This window comes from Pelophylax lessonae (assembly GCF_965119305.1).
Source record: "Pelophylax lessonae genome assembly, chromosome: 3".
NCBI lineage: Eukaryota > Metazoa > Chordata > Amphibia > Anura > Ranidae > Pelophylax > Pelophylax lessonae.
Window position 1 is genome coordinate 19996649 of NC_138770.1, and position 19990 is coordinate 20016638.

General features: G+C 44.3%; 4 protein-coding genes across 4 annotated transcripts in view; 3 read left to right on the forward strand and 1 right to left on the reverse strand.

Moving 5' to 3' along the window:
- Positions 1-5935, forward strand: part of LOC309548817 (uncharacterized protein) — a gene marked incomplete at its 5' end in the record, with an annotated part of 54909 nt that extends 48974 nt beyond the window's left edge. Inside the window, 3 exons of the mRNA XM_082248755.1 lie at positions 3391-3532; positions 4784-5149; positions 5639-5935. Coding sequence (XP_082104881.1) covers positions 3391-3532; positions 4784-5149; positions 5639-5640 — 510 coding nt within the window. The 3' untranslated portion in view covers positions 5641-5935. The remainder of the gene's footprint in view (positions 1-3390; positions 3533-4783; positions 5150-5638) is intronic.
- LOC309550241 (uncharacterized protein) overlaps positions 1-19990 on the reverse strand; it is a gene marked incomplete at its 3' end in the record, with an annotated part of 240442 nt that overhangs the window by 98211 nt on the left and 122241 nt on the right. The window lies entirely within an intron of this gene.
- Positions 5158-5634, forward strand: LOC309548819 (uncharacterized protein; the record flags this gene model as incomplete). Its single annotated transcript, XM_082248757.1, has 1 exon — positions 5158-5634. A coding segment is annotated over one exon (477 nt), but the record flags the coding sequence as incomplete, so codon positions are not given.
- LOC309548820 (uncharacterized protein) lies at positions 14147-17330 on the forward strand (the record flags this gene model as incomplete). The annotated part of the gene is made up of 4 exons (XM_082248758.1): positions 14147-14293; positions 14380-14503; positions 14622-14719; positions 17325-17330. Coding segments are annotated over 4 exons (375 nt in total), but the record flags the coding sequence as incomplete, so codon positions are not given.

Genomic DNA, 19990 nt, shown 5'->3' on the forward strand with positions numbered 1-19990 from the left:
GGAACATTTCCCCCAGGGAAAGCTGGAAGAGCCCATTATCTCCTGATTTGAACATTCTACTTTGTGTGGCCAGAGGCTGGGAAGGCAGAAGGTCTGAGTGGTTACCCTAGGGGTGCTCTTAGTAACAGTTGGGTGTGGGACCCCATGGTGTGAACAGATACATGGTCACAGCCACCAAATTTGCTTTCTTTCTGCACTGCGCCTCATGGGCTGGGCCTTTTGGCTAACATCTGGAGCAATTTTTGTTACCAGGCCTCAGGGCCTGGCTAGTGCACTGAAATGCGTGGACACGTTTTTTTATTCTCTTTTTATTTTCTCCCACTGTCTGTCACTCTTTCCCTTTTGTGTGTGTTTTTCTCATGAATGAAGGGCGCGAGTCCTCAAGCTTGCCCTGACGTCTAAGGGAAGGATGTGTGGCCCTCAGGTTCTTTCCTTCCCTGTCCCTGGGGGGTCTCTCCTCGGGAAAGCCCCTCAACCAAGTATTCAGGGTCAGCTTTGGCTGGCCTAGAAGAATGGGGTCTGCCAGGCCTTTTGCCTAGGCAGGCCATGTAAACCATTTGTCCCTGTCAGGAGCCTCGCACCACGAGGGATCAGGGGAGAGGTCCTACCCTTTCGGCGGGTGGACTAAAAGCACACTCTTAACAGCACATTTTAGTGTGTGATCACATGCACCTTTTTTATACACTTATGGGTTTTTTTCCATCTAGGTTTTTTGCACCACCGCAGACTTAAACAAAAAAAATCTGTTATATGGATACAAAGAACCCCAGCCGAGAGTAAAGGGTGGAAATGGCTCCTGATCCCAAGATTTGGGCAAATATGTCACCAATATAATGGGAAAAAAACTGCGCTATGTGTAACAACTCAAATACCTACAAAAATAACTTCTACCGGACTGCTGCTGTAACAAAGGTAAGAATTCCCTTTATCAACTAGAAGAGCATTATGTGTCACAGCGCTGTCCTATTGTGTGTACACATAAATTATCATAAATACACTAAAATATGTGGATACATTCATATATAAAGTGCTAGGGGGCTCAAAATAATATTCTCTGCAGATCTACTGCTTCCACTTTACACCTACTTCATTCATCATATGGGATTTATCAATAAATTAGGTAAACTGATCCATGTGCAAATTCATATACAACATAAAGTGCTTTGTGCTCAAGATGTTGTTCATTGCAGATCCACTGCTTCCACTTTGCATCTACTTCATTGATCGTATAATATTTGTTGCTATATTAAATAAACTGAAAACCTGTGCAAATTCATGTAAACATACAATATTTTGTGCTCAATATAGTGTTCTCTGCAAGTCCACTGTTTCCACTTTACATCTACTTCAACGAAGTTCTGTTGCTCCAAAAAAGTTCACAAATTAATAAAAAGTTGATAAGGTGTGAAAGTTCTCCGTGCTCCAAACTGTGCCAGCTGTAGTGTAGCCACGCCTTCTTCCACCTCTTACACACGTGATGGTGAGGGCGCCCCCTTAGTAGTGCTTCCCCACTCACCAGAGCAATATGACTCCCAGCTTTTCATCTACCAGAGTCACAAACATCCTTCACACTCTCCTCACCTCCGATGGCAAAGGAACTGGATCCTCCTCGCTCACTCCTGCAAGTCTGCTGCGCTTTCTGTCAGTCTCCCTCCTAGACTCGGCTTCCTCCTCCGACCGCTGTTCCAGCAGGAGCTCCGCCTCTTCATACACACTCAGGGAGGAGAGAAAGGGGAAGGATATACAGTACATACACACACAGCACAAGGCCGTGTTCACACTACCAGATGGTTCTCAGGGCTGCAGTTCCTCTGAGCTCCACAAGGTGGTGATCTCACTTCTACTCAGACAGGAAGTCTCTATGGAATACAGACAGGAAGTGATGTCGGGTACAGACAGGAAGTTCCGGGTGAGAGGTGAGTCGGGAAGCTGTAGAGAGAAGAGACGTTGTTGGAAGTGGCCATAGAGGAGGTAATAAGATCTTATTAACTATTTACACCCAGTAACCCCCCGTCATGTCCGTCGTCTTCCTCCATAGTCACTGTGACCTCTTTTACCTCCAGCAAATGGTGATACACACATATATAGTGTGGAAATTTAGATAAACCCCTTCAGGGTCAGAACATTTCCACACTTACGGGGCCGGAACATTCTCTTCATTTTGGAGATGAGTCACCTTTCCCACCAATGACATTTTCACCCTATCAGTCTTACTGATTATAACACTTTTATTAGTGTGGGGGGAGTGGCGGTGTTTGGCAAGATACACAATGGGTCCAACAAAAAAAGCGCAGTGAGATCTATCTAGTAATAGAAGGTCCATACGTTGTGGTGAGTGTACATTCATGTGGTGTCACCTGGAAGTGGTCACGTGTTTATCTGTTACTAATGGCACCAGCACCTGTTCCCCTACCTCTTGTTTTTCAAGCAACTGTTATTTGAATGGGACTTTTTGATACATGGAATATTAGTTATATTTTATAATCTTGATTCTCATTGTTGGCAGAGTGGTCTATATACACATTTACCTGGTAGAATAGAAAAATATAAAGAAGTCCCCAGAGAGATCATGGAGGAGAGGTGAGCGGTGCTGGGAATTCTGGGACATTATCCAGTAACAGACAAGGGATGTGTCTGGATGGTGACTGTATCATTGTGTGTGTCAGGTTCCTATAAGGTGTCAGGATGTCACTGTCTATTTCTCCATGGAGGAGTGGGAGTATTTAGAAGGACACAAGGATCTCTACAAGGACGTCATGATGGAGAATCAGCCGCCCCTCACATCACAGGGTAAGAGGAGACTTTATTGTAAAGGAGAGAGCAGTACGGAGGATCCACCTAGATCCCCCATCATCTGATAAACACATAGAAACAATGTATTCAGTCAGTGTGTGTGTTTCCTACAGATGGATCCAGTAATGGGAACCCACCAGAGAGATGTCCCCGTCCTCTGTATTCCCGGGATTCCACACAGGAAGGTCACTCCATCCCCCACCATCATCAGGTAGATGAGGAACAATCACTGACAGTTATGATTTATACACAGCATGTTTGTTATAATGAATGTTTTATTATATATTCAGAGTGGAAACCTCTGGGATTATAATATTGTTGTTAAAGAAGAGTATAAAGAGGAGGATGAGGAGTATGGAGTGATGGAGGAGTTTTCAGAAGGACACAAAGATCTGATGGAGCCACCTAATACCAGGAACCCACCAGAGAGATGTCCCCGTCCTCTGTATTCCCGGGATTCCACACAGGAAGGTCACACCATCCCTCACTGTTTCAAGGTGGGTGGGACAGTCTCTAGAACATGGACTTGTGGAGACAATGTGTGGATTTTTATTTGAGCTTATATTTTACTAATTAAAATGTATTTTTTTGCTTTAGGGTGAAGACCTGATAGATATAAAAGTAGAGGTTAAAGCAGAAGAAGAAGAGAGGTATGTGAGGGATGATCAGCAGTCTATGGAGGAGGATGGAATAACGGAGACATTTATAGAGGAGGACACGCCTACAGAGATCAGCACAGGTGGGTCATTAACACTAAATACATTCCTCCACCCATACTGCTCACTGATTGGTCCAGAGTAGGGCGGGGACTGGGTGATATCAGTCTGTGGTCCCCTGGTCACATTCCTGAGATGTGTTTTTTGTCCTGTATTTCTCCTGGTGGAGGGATATGTCTGTATAGTCTCACACCCAAGTCACTGAGTGCAGTCCCAGGAGATGAGAGGCAGCGGTGTGGGACCTCTGCAACTTGTCTCATGTAAACATTTAAGCTTCCACTGATTACTGAATAGCAATATTATGAGTCCTGACCCTTACATTGTATAATTTATATTGTACATTACATACTCCTGACCCCTGCACTATATACTCTATGTTGTACATTACATACTCCTGACCCCCCTGCACTATATACTCTATGTTGTACAATACATACTCCTGACCCCTGCACTATATACTCTATGTTGTACATTACATAGTCCTGACTTCTGCTCTCTCCCCTCTACCCACTGCAATATATACACATAATATGGATTCTCTTTTGTTACACCCATTTTCTACCAGCTGGACATTTTGGATGATTTGATTGGAGCACAGACTTTTACCTGTTGATAATAATGTGATAACATCCTCCAACTTTGGAACCTTAAACAGAATGTGATAATGAGGGAGGAGTCAGTAACCCAATGATGGCGGTCTTCAGGATCAGTCCAGTCTTTATCTTGGTTGTTCCCCCATCCTCACTCTCTGACCTCTGGTGGGGCTCAGCCCCGCTATTATTCATGACTAAATCATGGACTAAATAAGGAAGTGTGGGACTTCTTGTGTTGGGAAGATGGCAATGAATGATAGAGGAGGAGGGGACACTCGTCCTATAATCCCCTCATCACTGTCACTCCTATAAAAGACAGTTCTCGTTGTTTCCTCACTCTCTGACTAAGGTCCATGAATAAAGAAATGAACTGGTAGGAGATCAGAGGACCCATTTACTAGTCACAGGCATTGGTAGATAGTGAGTAGGTGTCCCGCACATGATACATCAAGGCGTGGACTGGCGTAGGTCCGGACTGAGACTGCCATTTACTATCACACAGCAGGTCTTGATTTGATGTGTGGTTCATGGGACACCTAGTCACCCTCTACCATTTACTAGTTACCTTGAGGGTGGAATTGTAAGATCCTCAGAGACAAAGCTATCTGATGTGGGCGGAGTCCTGGTTTAGGGGAACCAATCTGCTGATGTCTAGTAATAATCTTTTTATTTCTATTTTAGTAGATGGACGGGAGATGAGGAAAACCTCAGAGGATTGTCTCACTTTGTCTCCAGACTGTAAAGTAGAAGATGAGGACATCGCACAGTATAGTCCAGGAGAAAACCCGGCTACCTCAAATGTCCATCCGGCACCACACAGTGTAGATGGAACATCGTATTCCTCTTATCCTGAGGAACCTCAGACTGTGAGGGACAATGCCGGACCATCGTATTCCTCTTATCCTGAGGAACCTCAGACTGTGAGGGACAGTGCTGTCCTTCCAACAGATAAGAGGCTTTCCTGTACTCAGTGCGGGAAGTGTTTCCGTTTTAAATGCCGTCTTAATGCACATAAAAGATCTCACATGGTAGAGAAGCCGTATTCCTGTCCTGAATGCGGGAAATGTTTCTGTTCTAAATATGGTCTTAATGTGCATAAAAGATCTCACACGGGGGAGAAGCCGTTTTCCTGTCCTGAGTGCGAGAAATCTTTTTCACAGAAGTCTGATCTTTACAAACATCAGAGGTCTCACACGGGGGAGAAGCCATATTCCTGTCCTGAGTGCGGGAAATGTTTTTCACGGAAGTCTCATCTTCACACACATCAGAGATCTCACACAGGGGAAAAACCATTTTCCTGTCCTGAGTGTGGGAAATGTTTTTCTAGGAAGTCGTTTCTTTACACACATCAGAGATCTCACACGGGGGAGAAGCCATATTCCTGTCCTGAGTGCGGGAAATGTTTTTCACTAAAGTCTAATCTTCACACACATCAGAGATCTCACACTGGGGAGAAGCCATTTTCCTGTCCTGAGTGCGGGAAATCTTTTTCACGGAAGTCCCTTGTTTACAAACATCAGATGTCTCACACGGGAGAGAAGCCGTATTCCTGTCCTGAGTGTGGTAAATGTTTTTCAGTGAAGTTCAATCTTTACACACATCAGAGATTGCACACGAGAGAGAAGCCATATTCCTGTCCTGAGTGTAGGAAATGTTTTTCAGTGAGGTCCCATCTTAACAGACATCAGAGAACTCACACGGGGGAGAAGCCACTTTCCTGTCCTGAATGAGGGAAATGTTCCTCACTGAAGTCCTGTCTTCCTGTACATCAGGGATCCCATACAACCCTCGAGGTGTATTAGTGCCTTGAGTGTGGGAAATGTCTTCTATATGAATGTTGGTGGACATGTGTGGAAGAAGCACACCCTGATATACACCTCAGATATACTCCATGGCTGATCTTCATCATGTAAGAAACAGTTGATAAGGAGATCAGAGATGACCAGAGACATGGATGAAGTATTGTACCGTGTTGGCTTTTCATTGGCTGAGTAAATTTTGGGGTGTAGAGTGGTAAGTAGAGCTGTGAAATGAAGGAATCACCTTCAGAATGTCTTGCTTGTCTGTGTGACGGTTACTTAGAAACATAGAAACATAGAATGTGTCGGCAGATAAGAACCATTTGGCCCATCTAGTCTGCCCAATATATCTGAATCCTATGAATAGTCCCTGGCCCTATCTTATATGAAGGATAGCCTTATGCCTATCCCATGCATGCTTAAACTCCTTCACTGTATTTGCAGCTACCACTTCTGCAGGAAGGTTATTCCATGCATCCACTACTCTCTCAGTAAAGTAATACTTCCTCATATTACTTTTAAACCTTTGCCCCTCTAATTTAAAACTGTGTCCTCTTGTGGTAGTTTTTCTTCTTTTAAATATGCTCTCCTCCTTTACCGAGTTGATTCCCTTTATGTATTTAAAAGTTTCTATCATATCCCCTCTGTCTCTTCTTTCTTCCAAGCTATACATGTTAAGGTCCTTTAACCTTTCCTGGTAAGTTTTTTCCTGCAATCCATGTACTAGTTTAGTAGCTCTTCTCTGAACTCTCTCTAGAGTATCTATATCCTTCTGGAGATATGGCCTCCAGTACTGCGCACAATACTCCAAGTGAGGTCTCACCAGTGTTCTGTACAGCGGCATAAGCACTTCTCTCTTTCTACTGCTTATACCTCTCCCTATACATCCAAGCATTCTGCTGGCATTTCGTGCTGCTCTATTACATTGTCTTCCCACCTTTAAGTCTTCTGAAATAATTACTCCTAAATCCCTTTCCTCAGATACTGAGGTCAGGACTGTGTCAAATATTCTATATTCTGCCCTTGGGTTTTTACATCCCAGGTGCATTATCTTGCACTTATCCACATTAAATTTCAGTTGCCAGAGTTCTGACCATTCTTCTAGTTTTCCTAAATCCTTTTCCATTACTGATAATGATATAGCGGGTTACAGAGCTAGAAGCTGCGAGATCCCATATATCTTTATCAGTAAACTTTACACAGACAAGACAGAAATTCTGAAGTTGATGTCCTTCATTTCAAGGCTCTACTTACCAGTGGTGACCCCGAAGCGTGTCTCTCTGTCTTCAGTCCATCCTTCTCCCATCCCCCAACAGGAGGGAAGGAGAACTCGGAGATAAACTAGGTGAGAACTTCTTTCCTGTGTGGGTTTGGGTGGCTTGGCGGAGTGCGGCACGAGAGGTAACACCGCTTGTCTTTATATTTCTTGTCTTTATATTTCTACATATCTCGTCTGGGTGGAGGTTATTGGTTGGAAAATATTTATATTTTGATTTGTTTGATTTTCTGTAAATAATTTCTGTTTTCCCTTTGAAGGGAGATATTATGTGTGGTTTGATGAAGGGATTGGCTCAATAGTTACCACTTCACTTACATGTTTAGTTTTTATAAAATAGATGAACAAATATGATAAGCATTCATTCATCCATGACAAATGTTGGTCTTATTTTATTTCATTCAGTGATTTCCTATGATCATTGGGTCCATCTAGTGGCCATAATGTGGTATTGATCTATTTTTTCTGATTGAGGTATTTTGGAACTAATATCTCATTATGGCCACTAGTTGGAGCTGACGATTATAGGAAATCACTGTGTTTATTAGAATACGGCCAGAATTTGTCAAGGCTGGACACATGCTTGTCACATTCATCCAAAATATTTTTTGCATAGACCCCTTAGTTACCCGAGATCATACCTATGCATTTATGAGTACAGTACACATTGAAGGACATAAACAAAATAAAACCACAGGATTAAACCAACTATTGATTTAAAACCAAAAATTCCTAATTTGGCCTTAAGATAGTGCTAAGTATCATAGCAATTAGCGCCATCTAGTGTCCAAATGCAACATTTTCCATTTTATATCAATTAAAAATATTCAACCAGATCAGTAAATACCCTAATAACATTCATTGTTTCCCCAATCACAGAGAAGGAATGTACATGCATTGTCACTGAGAGAATTGCTATGTAAATGTTCTAATATTTACCCCTAAATGTCAGGAGACGTTTATATAAAGATGGGAAGTATGGAGCAGATAAATGAATAGACCTCCTAGCAATGTTATTACCAGGCTGCAGCTAGGGGGAGCTCTAATGTGACCCCAGCAGAGTGATCCCATCTAGCTCACATTAACCCTTTCACTGCCAGAGCTGTTTCTGCATTATTTTTGCACACATAGTAAAATGCAGATTTTGGGCCTGAATATTAGAAAAAACAAACAAACATATATTTTCTGAAAGCAGAGGCCCTGGAGAATAAAATGATGGTAATTGTTAAGGTGTTCCTTGTACACAAATGTCACCTTCATATCCGGGTTTATTTTCTCCTTTCCCCCATTTTCTATGGTGTGATCTTTTCTACAATACTTTGTTATAATAATGTAACACGTTGTGTATTGTATTGTACACAAATTATAACCGACTTCGCCTCCACATTCCAGACAAGTCATTTTCCTGACCAATTGGATTTCTTCCTTTACCATTTTATTCATTTTTTTGCACTCTTGTTGAAATTAAAGTTAGATAAAAAATATATTGAACGAAAAAAATTGTGTGTGTCGTGCAATGATGACAAACTTCAGTATCCAGAAACGGCTGGTAGGTGACACTTCCATATACAGCCAAAGGAAGTGACAAGGAGCCCCTAGGAACCTTTGGAGGAACCCTGGCTGAGAAAGGCTGAAATAGGCAGTTATATATAATTATTATTATACAGGATTTATAAAGCGCCAACAGTTTGCGCAGGCTCTACAATGTTAGGTCAAACAGTACAATTACAATAAAATTCAATACAGGAGGAATCGGAGGGTCCTGCTCTTTAGAGCTTACAATCTAGGAGGGAGGGTCAAGTGATACAAAAGGTGATAACTGTGGGGGATGGAGAAAATAAAAGTGCAGTTGTTAGCTGGGGGGGTAGAATAGGCTTCTCTAAAGAGATGAGTTTTCAAGGAACACCTAAAGGTGGATAGAGTAAGAGATAGTCAGACAGATTGGGGTAGAGAGTTCCACAGAATAGGAGAGACTCGGGAGCAGTCCCGGAGGTGGGAGGAGGTGACAAGGGAACTAGAAAGCAGAAAATATTGGGAGGATCGAAGAGGATGATTTGGTTGGCATATTGAGACCAGGTTAGTGGTGTAGCTGGGGACCGAGTTGTGGATGACTTTGTAAGTTACCATTAGTATTTTTAATTTAAATTTGTTGGGTGAGTGACAGCCAATGAAGGGATTGGCAGAGAGGGGTAGCAGATACTAAGTGGTTTGTAAGGTGGAGGAGTCTGGCAGCAAAATTCAGGAGGGACTGTAGGGGGGATAGCCTATGTAAAGGTAAGCCAATGAGGAGGGAGTTGCAGTGGTCGAGGCGAGAGATAACCAGGTAATAGGGATGGGCAAATGGTTTGGGACGGGCATAAGTTTGGCTTGAACATCGTTATTTATTTATTTATTTACAAAATATAGTTTTTAAAGGAGCAGTGATTTTAATTAATGCTTAAAATGAAAAAAAAAAAATTAAGAAAAATTCCTTTAAATATAGTGCTTGTGTGGTCCCCTTAGTCTGCCTGTTACGTGGTGCATCTGTACTGTGTATAGAACCTGCTGCAGCAAAACTGACATTTATAAAGAGAAAAAAATATGACATTAAAATTGATTTTCCCAGCCATTGTTGGCAATGGAAATAAAAATAATAACAGTGTGGGGGTCCCCCTTCGGTCCATACCAGGCCCTTTGAAATCCCCACAATCATTCTCGGTGACTTCAACATCCCAGTAACTACAAACACTTCTGTTACTTCTAAATGTTTTAGTCTAATCTCCTCATTTGGCCTAAAGCAATGGATACACAATGGATAGAGTCTTCCACTCACTCTGGTGACAACACCCTCAGCTTGTATTCTCCCACCTATGCACTCCATGCAACCTCTCCAACAATCCTCTCCCTCTCTCTAAACACCACTAGGGATGGGCGAGCGGTTTGGAATGAGCATAACTTCAACCCAAAATGGCCCCTTCAGGTGTTTGCCAAACACCCAAATTTTCTGTGTGCTCTGCGTTTCTAATATTTACTATTTACATCCTGCCGAGTGCACAGTCAATAGGTTGTTAAGAAGCGAGGCCGGAAAACCGGCCATGGCATCCTTACCAACAAATGAGTCATCAGCTGTCAGCAGGCTTCCCCGCAGACAGCTGAATTTAAAAGAAATAAGTGTTGGCAAAAAAAAAAATGGCATGGAGTCCCCACCGTCTATACCAGGCCCCATCCATACCAGGCCCAAAAAAGGATAAGGGTCTGGTATAAATTTTGAGGGGAAACCCCACAGCAATTCTTTTTAAAAAAATGGCGTATCTTCCCCCCAAAATCCATACCGGACCCTTATCCAAGCACACAGCCTCGCAGGCCAGGACAGGGGTGAGGAAAAGCGAGTGCCCCCCAAACCATACCAGGCCACATTCCCTCAACATGGGGGGGTGCTTTGGGTTAGGGGGTCTGCAGGGGGCTAATCGGAATCTGGAAGCCCCCTTGAAAAAGGGGGCCCACAGATCCTGGTCCTCATTTACCAAGAAAGTGTCAAAGATAAAGACATGAGCCAGTTTTTGACAGTTCCTTTATAAAAAAAAAAATAAAATAAAAAAACAATGTCCCCTGATGTAGATCCATCATCAATCACACCGACCGCTGAGCCAAAAAAATACCCTCCGCCCACGACGAAGGCTGAAATGTCGAATGCCTGCTCCACCAGGTGACAGTTTTTAAATAGGTAAGGGGGCAGAGCCACCTGGTAATGTCACCTGGTGGCCCTGCCCCTTATGATGTCATCAATCGAGCATGCACCAGTCAGTTACATCACAAAGGGGCGGGCCACCATATGATGTCACCAAGTGGCCCTGCTCCTTAACTTTTTAAGAACTGTCAGACTGTCATTTCTTGAGGGTGGAGTATTTTTTTGGGGGGGTCCAGAGGTGCAGTGGGCGTCATGAATGACGATTAATCTACATCGGGGGACATTGTTTTTTTATTTTTTCTATAAAAGGAATTGAGAAAAATGGGCTCATAGCCTCATTTTACATTTACAATGTACCCCAAAAATCATTCACATAGGGGGGCGGGATCTGGGGGCCCCCTTGTTAAAGGTGGCTTCATGATTCTTGTAAGCCCCCTGCCTGCAGACCCCCACAACCACAGGCCAAGGTTGTGGGGAAGAGGCCCTTGTCCCCATCAACATAGGGACAAGGTGCTTTGGGGCGCACCCCCCCCCCCATGTTGATGGAATGTGTAGCCTGGTATGATTCAGGGGGGAACTCGATCGCCCCCCCCCCTTTCCTTGCCTGCCAGGCTGCATGCTCAGATAAGGGTCAGGTATATATTTTAGGGGACCTCATGCCATTTGTTTTTTAAATTTTGGCATGGATTTCCCCTTAAAATTGATTCCAGACCCAAAAGGCCTGGTATGGATTTTGGGGGACCCAATGCCGATTTTTCCCATTGTTTTTTTCTTGCCGGCAATTATTATTTTTTTTTTTTTACATTCTGCTGTCAAGAGGGATGCCCACTGACAGCTCATGAGTCATTTGTTGTTAAGGACGCATCGGCCGGCTTCCCGGTCTCACTTACTAACAACCTATTGACTGTGCGCTCGGCGGGATGTAAATAGTAAAAAAAATGAAAACACAGAGCGCACAGAAATTTCGGGTGATTGGTGAAGTTCTCCTTGGCCCAAACCGCTCGCCCATCCCTAGTGGTGTATAGAGAGAGGGAGAGGATTGTTGGAGAGGATACATGGAGGGCATAGGTGGGAGAATACAAGGCTGAGGGTGTTGTCACCAGAGTGAGTAGAAGCCTCTATCCATTGTGTATCCATTGCTTCAGGCCAAATGAGGAGGTTAGACTGAGACGTTTGGAAGTAGCAGAAGTGTTCGTAGTAACAGGGATGTTGAAGTTGCTGAAAATGATTGTGGGGATTTCAGAAGAGAGAAAGTAGGGCAGACAGGCAGAGAAGTCATCAGGGAAAGTTAATACCGGTCCAGCGGGCCGATAGATCACATAAATTCTAGAGGAGATTGGAGAAAATAGACGTATACGGTGAGCTTCAAATGATGAGAGGGAGGAGAGTGGAGAACCTGGAAGGTGTTCTGTGAGGATAGGAGGATTCCACTCAACCTCCCTTGTGTTCCCTAGGTCTAGATTTACACCTACTTCATTCATATTATGGTGTTTATCAATAAATGAAGTAAACTGATCCATGTGCAAATTCATATGCAACATAAAGTGCTTTGTGCTCAAGATGCTGTTCTGTGTAGATCCAGTGATTCCACTTTACACCTACTTCATTATCTTATAATATTTTCTATGAAGTAAAAACCTGTGCAAATTCATGTAATCATACAATATTTTTTGCTCAATATAGTGTTCTCTGCAAATCCACTGCTTCCAATTTGCATCTACTTCAATGAAGTTCTGTTGCTCCAAAAAAAGTCCACAAATGTATGAAAAGTTGATAAGGTGTGAAAGTGCTCCGTGCTCCAAACTGTGCCAGCTGTAGTGTAGCCACGCCTTTTTCCACCTCTTACACACGTGATGGTGAGGGCGCCTCCTTAGTAGTGCTTCCCCACTCACCAGAGCAATATGACTCCCAGCTTTTCAGCTACCAGAGTCACAAACATCCTTCACACTCTCCTCACCTCCGATGGCAAAGGAACTGGATCCTCCTCGCTCACTCCTGCAAGTCTGCTGCGCTTTCTGTCAGTCTCCCTCCTAGACTCGGCTTCCTCCTCCGACCGCTGTTCCAGCAGGAGATCCGCCTCTTCATACACACTCAGGGAGGAGAGAAAGGGGAAGGATATACAGTACATACACACACAGCACAAGGCCGTGTTCACACTACCAGACGGTTCTCAGGGCTGCAGTTCCACAAGGTGGTGATCTCACTTCTACCCAGACAGGAAGTCTCTATGGAATACAGACAGGAAGTGATGTTAGGTAAAGAGGACGTTCCATAGAACGTAGAGGGAGAAACTGCAGGATCTGGCGGCAGAGGAGGTAATAAGTAGATTAACCCCTTCAAGGGGATCAGTTGATGATTAATATATATTGCTTCCAAAGCTGACCATACATGGATGGAAATGTGACCGATCCCTGCTGAACCAGCTGAATTTCCATGTATCTATGGTCACCCCCCCTCCCCCTCATCTCCTTCATTATGTAAGTCATGCTGAGATAATCTCCCATTGGCTGAGCAATATTCTCATTTGTCTCTGAGCTCCTTCTTGCTATTCCTTGTCCTGCCTGTTGTTTCCTTGGATTGATTTTCTGCGTAGTGACCCCGGCTTCATCTCTTGGATGCGCTCGTCTGTTGCTTGTCCTGACCTTTATCCTGATTCCTGAATCTCCTCATCTCTCCTCCATATCCTCTTACACAGCTTTTCTCCACACCTGCAGTGACCCTGGGGGGGATGAAACTTGGCACCAGCATGCAGCAAAATCCATCTTCAATGTTAGGGGCTTTGGAGAAAATTGTCTGCTATTTACACTCCGTTCCTCCGCACGTCACCTGATCACATGAGAGATTACTTTCACAGATTCCTGACAGATTTCTGTATGGTAAAGGTCAAAGTTCACTCTTCATTTTAGGAGTAGTGGGAGGCACCCGGGAACAATGATTTGGTTTGCACAGGATCCTCATATAGAGGGCCCCTCAAATCTCCCCATCTAAATGTCCCTCCATCCAGAGTCTATATGTCCTATGACATCACACTGACCTCACAGCTCCTCCCCCCAATGTCCATCCATCTGTCTTTTTTTTTCTCATGCTCTTAGGATGTGGGCGGACCCTTGGCATCCTCACTAGCAAAGTGGGTCTGTTGGTCCTGCGTTGTATGTAATGATGTCAGAATGCCTGCAACAAGCTTTTACTCTGCGCAGTGTGGGGGTCCTGTGTGGGTAAATTATACCTCAGTCTGAGGTGGGGCTTTAATCAAATGGAAACCTGAATGGTGAGGTGAGGAGGATTCTGGGAATTTCATTTGATTTTACTATTTGTGTTCAGATCTAGAGTTTTCCTCCTGTGAAGTCTGGAGATCATATGACCATCACATTGCCTCCACCTCCCTCCCTGATAGAATAGAGAAATACAAAGAAGATTCTAGAAGTCACCAGAGAGATCATGGAGGAGAGGTGAGTGGTGCTGGGAATTCTGGGACATTATCCAGTAACAGACAAGGGATGTGTCTGGATGGTGACTGTATCATTGTGTGTGTCAGGTTCCTATAAGGTGTCAGGATGTCACTGTCTATTTCTCCATGGAGGAGTGGGAGTATTTAGAAGGACACAAGGATCTCTACAAGGACGTCATGATGGAGAATCAGCCGCCCCTCACATCACCGGGTAAGAGGAGACTTTATTGTAAAGGAGAGAGCAGTACGGAGGATCCACCTAGATCCCCCATCATCTGATAAACACATAGAAACAATGTATTCAGTCAGTGTGTGTGTGTTTCCTACAGATGGATCCAGTAATGGGAACCCACCAGAGAGATGTCCCCGTCCTCTGTATTCCCGGGATTCCACACAGGAAGGTCACACCATCCCCCACCCTCATCAGGTAGATGAGGAACAATCACTGATAGTATCATTAGGATCTGTACATTATCTGCATTCTTACCATTGATGTCATTTTTATTATATATTCAGAGTGGAAACCTGAGAGATTCTAAAGTTGAAGTTAAAGAAGAGATAAAAGAGGAGGATGATGAGGATGGGGTGATGAAGGAGTCAGAGTTTCTCAAAGAACACAAAGATCTGTACCAGGACACCATGGAGGAGTCATCCAGCTACAGAAACCCACCAGAGAGATGTCCCCGTCCTCTGTATTCCCGGGATTCCACACAGGAAGGTCACACCATCCCTCACCATCATCAGGTAGATGAGTGACAATTATTGGTAGTTCTGATTTATACACAGCATGTTTGTTACAATGAATGTTTTATTATATATTCAGAGTGGAAACCTCGGGGATGATAATATTGATGTTAAAGAAGAGTATAAAGAGGAGGATGAGGAGTATGGAGTGATGGAGGAGTTTTCAGAAGGACACAAGGATATGATGGAGCCACCTAATACCAGGAACCCACCAGAGAGATGTCCCCATCCTCTGTATTCCCGGGATTCCACACAGGAAGATCACACCATCCCTCACTGTTACAAGGTTGGTGAGACAGAGATTATAAAACACAGACTCATGGAGACAATGTGTGTATTTTTATGTGATGTCACAATAATAAATCTTATATTTTACAGATGATATTCTTTCATTTTCTTGATTTAGAGTGGAAATCCAATCGATATAGAATTTGAGGTTAAAGCAGAAGAAGAAGAGAGGTATGTGAGGGATGATCAGCAGTCTATGGAGGAGGATGGAATAACGGGGACATTTATAGAGGAGGACACTCCTACAGAGATCAGCACAGGTGGGTCATTAACACTAAATCCATTCCTCCACCCATACTGCTCACTGATTGGTCCAGAGTAGGGCGGGGACTGGGTGATATCAGTCTGTAATACCCTGGTCACTTTCCTGAGCTGTGTTCCCCGTCCTGTATTCCTGTATTTCTCTCAGATAATCTTCCTTCTCTGTGCTGCAGACACAATTTTTGTATCTACACTGCATTTATGGAGATTCTGGGATTCGGCTGGCAAAAAAGAAATCTGCATGATATAGGCACCTAGGTTATGAGTTTTGGGTCTTCTGCCCCAGGAGGTGTGGAAGGGGGGAGGGGTGTAGGAGGGTTAGCATTGGTAAAGCTCTGGCCCTACATCAGCAATACTTTCCACCAATATTTTAGAGCTCCCCCAAACTCAACATGAGGTCTCTTTAGTATTGCCTCCCTTAATTAAAGAGCAGCCTTCATTAGAGAGGACAAATATATTCCATTGACTCCAGGTTTTGGTATATCGTTCGTGTTGTGGACGTGTCGAGAGAACAAGGTTTTCCATTATATTTATTTCTTTGAGCCAAATGCCAACAGTCAGGGCCTGTGGGTTTTTCCATTTAAGAGGGATGCACATTTTAGAAGCATTTAGAAGGTGACGAATGACAGAATTTTTATAGGTCTGGGCCGGGATGTTAGAAGCATGGAGAAGGAAGAGAGCAGGGTCATTGGGGAGCGGTCGGTTTATAAACCTCTGAGACATTTCACGTACTGTCTTCCAGAACTCCTCTAGTTTAGGACACAACCAAAAAACATGTAGGAGTGTCCCCCGGCCCTTCCCGGCATCTCCAGCACTGATCAGTGAGTGTGGGGAAGAATCTGCTCAACCTTGACGGAGTGTGGTACCACCTTGTTAGGAGTTTGAAGTTGGTTTGTTGTATTTACATGCAGATGGATGATGTAAATATAAACGGAATGATGTGATTTTGTTGGTCTGAATAAAGTTACAGTCTAAATCCCGTTCCCTCTTAGCTAAGAATGGGGGTTGGTAAGTCCCCTGGGGTGTGATCAGTAATACATAGGTCATGGATAATACCTGTGTCAGTATTCTGTCTTGAGAGCAATGTTCTTCGAAGGGTGTAAGTTGTGTGTTGCGTTCACTGGGAGGTGGAAATGAGTTTAAGAAATTATGGAGTTGCAATGCCCTCCAGAAATCTAGACGGTAGGGTCCCGAGGAGTCCATGAGGTCTTTGAGTGCAGGCCAACTAGATGATGTTGAAAAATTGGGAGGCTTGGAAATAGCCTGACTCCATCAAGGTCCTGAATGTTTTATCTTGGTAGCCCGGGGTAAACTGGGGATTCCCCAGTATGGGTGTCAGTGGCGAATGCATCGGGGAAAGTGAAAGTTGTGTGAATAATTTAGAGCAGGTTCTTACTGTGTGACCTATGAGGGGATGGCGTCTTATGGAGTCTGGTAGTGAATGGTGGCATGATGGAGCTCTATGGAGGGGTATGTCGCATTGGGCCTGTTCTAGTCTGGGCCAAAGCTTTGCTTCACCATGACGACACCAGTCTGAGTCTCCCCAATTGTGTAGTCTGACAGTCCACCTAGTCGTTTAAGCAAGAGTAGTCTCCTACATAGCCTAGGTTGCTTATGTGCCCAGATAAAACCACTAGTAGGGTGTCATCTTGTTTAAAATATTGTGAAGAGATGAATATTGGAAGTGCTTGAAAGAGGTATAGAGAGTATGCAGATTTTAATAATGTTTCATCTTTCAGATTTAGTAAAGTTTATATTTAGATTGGACAGAGTGCTATATGCCTCAAACTTGTGAAGAAGATTCGGTAGGGAAATTATGGGATTTATGAGGGAAAATAACATGTCGTCTGGATACGCTGATATTTTCTGCTGGGTCACCCCAACAGTCATGCCTGAGATATCCGGGTGGAGGCGTATTCTACATAAAAAGGTTTCTAGTGATAATGCAAAGAGTAAGGGTGACAGAGGGCACCCCTGTCTTGTCCCACTTGTAATTGTGAAGTAGTCCGATAAGATACCGTTCACCTTAACCTGGGTGGCAGGGCAGAATAGATGTGGGAGATCCAGTTTAGCATGGTGTTGCCCTAAGTAGTAGGGGGCGAGGGGGGGGGGTATGAAGAGAATGGAGATAAAGAGGGGAGGCAAAGATGGTATGAGAGAGGAAGAAAGGAAAGTCAGGCAAGCAAAGAATATGAGAGAGTGAAAGAGAAGGGGGAAATCCCACAGAGAGAGGCCTCAATTTACTAAGAGATTGCAAAAAAAATGCTAAGACGCTCACCAGTAAGGAGCCGGATGAATTAGCGTGTGCCTATGTGGGGTTGTAGTTGGAAAGAGCCAAGGGACGGGCCCCGACCCCCCCCCCCCCCCCTGGCAGCCTTCTTGAATAAATGAAAAGTATATAAGGTGTATCACTGCTCCCTATAGGACTGCTGAATTTTCACACTTTAAGGATTCCCTTGGGTTACCCGTAGCAACTGCTTGCAGAAATCTTAACACTTTATGTTCTTGGCTCAGTCAATGATCGGTCTAGGGGTAGTTGTTTTTGTGGTTTTATTTCATATTGGGATGGGAGAAGGGATGAGTGGGATACTCCAACTGTTGAACTATTCACAATTCAGAGGACTTCTAGCTTGAGAATGCGGCAAGGCCGCTACTTCATCCTGCCACTTGAATGAAGCTGAGGTAAGTGTTCCTATTTGTGTTTCTCCTCAGGGTACTCCCCCAGCACCCCCTTCCTCTGTACTAGCTGACACCTGTCCACTGACTATAAACTTCACAGTGGTCCCCTTCCTGGGCAGACCCCTGGGCAAGATCCTCTGTACTCACGATACAGTTTTTCCAGATTGTTGCAGTGCCCTGACTCCTCCAGTCAGCTCTCCTGGACCTCTGGGTTCAGCTCCTTTCCACTGGTTCATCAGGCCAACTGCCTGTGACCATCACCAACTGCTGCAGAAGAGGAGGCAGCCACCATCCTCCTTCTGGGACTTTGCTTCCCGCCAAAAGACCTCTACCTCATGTGCCCCTGGCTTTTTATACCCTGCCCCACAATTCACCAAGACAACCCATCTGTGCCAATCCTTGGGACTGTATCAAAAGCCTGTGTGTCATTGGCCAGGTTTCCTCCAGCATCCAATGTGCCTCCCCATTGGATCAGCTGGGGACACTCCCTTAGACCAGATGAATCACACACTGGGCACACTGAGCAGACCTAACTCACAGATCCTGCTCCCTGATAAGCAGAGTGCAATATAGAATTTACCTGCTGCTTCTCTGATAGGCAGACAGAGACAAAACTATACTCAATCTCTAGCACCTGACTAGGAGGGTGCTACATCCACCCCCCACCAAACGAGCCATGTCCTCACTGGCTCTGGGGCAGCCTCCCCCCTACAAAAATTTCCTACAAAAATAAACGGAGTATCCCACAAACCTGGAAAAGGGGGGGGGGGAGGGAAATAAATGTACATATAATAAATTATGTAGAAAAATATAGATATTCTGCACAAATATTCACAAAACAACTTAATGCACCCCCACCACACAAAACTCTGCTTGAGTGGGTAACATGTCAACATTAACTAACTAGGTAACTAACATTCACTTTTCAAAAATGGAGGGCCTTGCCAGACCCGGACATCCCGTGCAAGCCTGCAAAGGAAGAATTAAAGGTTAGCACTTCCAACATTTGCATATTAATAACATTCTACCTAATGTAGTGAGAATGCCCTCTCCTCAGAGGCGACCTTCTCACCCAAGATCCCTAGCTACACATCCTGGCAGATATCAGTTCCGGTAGGCTTGACTAGGCGTTCAGCTCCACTCCTGTACAGGTAAAAACCAAACCCTGTCAAGCTAACTATCTACCTTCTAGACACAATGAGTGACTGAAACAGACAGTCCCTTTAGCACCCGGGCACTGACTCTTCTTCCATTTCAGCCAAGCCCACAAGTTCTCGAAGACATGTGGAGTCCATCCGACTGATGCTCAGTGTCCCTCACACCTGTAGCACCGAGACTACATGTCTTCTTAAGGACAAGGTATTTGCTGGAGCCTGAGCAACCTGTCAGACCTGTCGGTGTTAACAGTCTCTTCAGGGGCCCCTGGCACTAGGGCACCCCCCAACGAAGAGACCTCAGATCACTACCCATTCTCCCTGGGTAGCAACCCAACAAAGTTCCATTACTGGCCCATTGGCCCAATAGTATCTTCACAAGGCATCTTTGTAAAAGAGTCTCTTTGCAAAGAATTCTCCTCTTCAGCCCGATGACCTAACTACTCCACAGAGTGTCCTTTTAACTTGCGGTGGTACATGATCCTGGCCCGATGGCCCAAAGGATCTCCTTTTTAGCACAGTTATAGTATCACTAGAGTCCTCCTTTAGTAAGGGTCTCTTCTTCTTTAAAG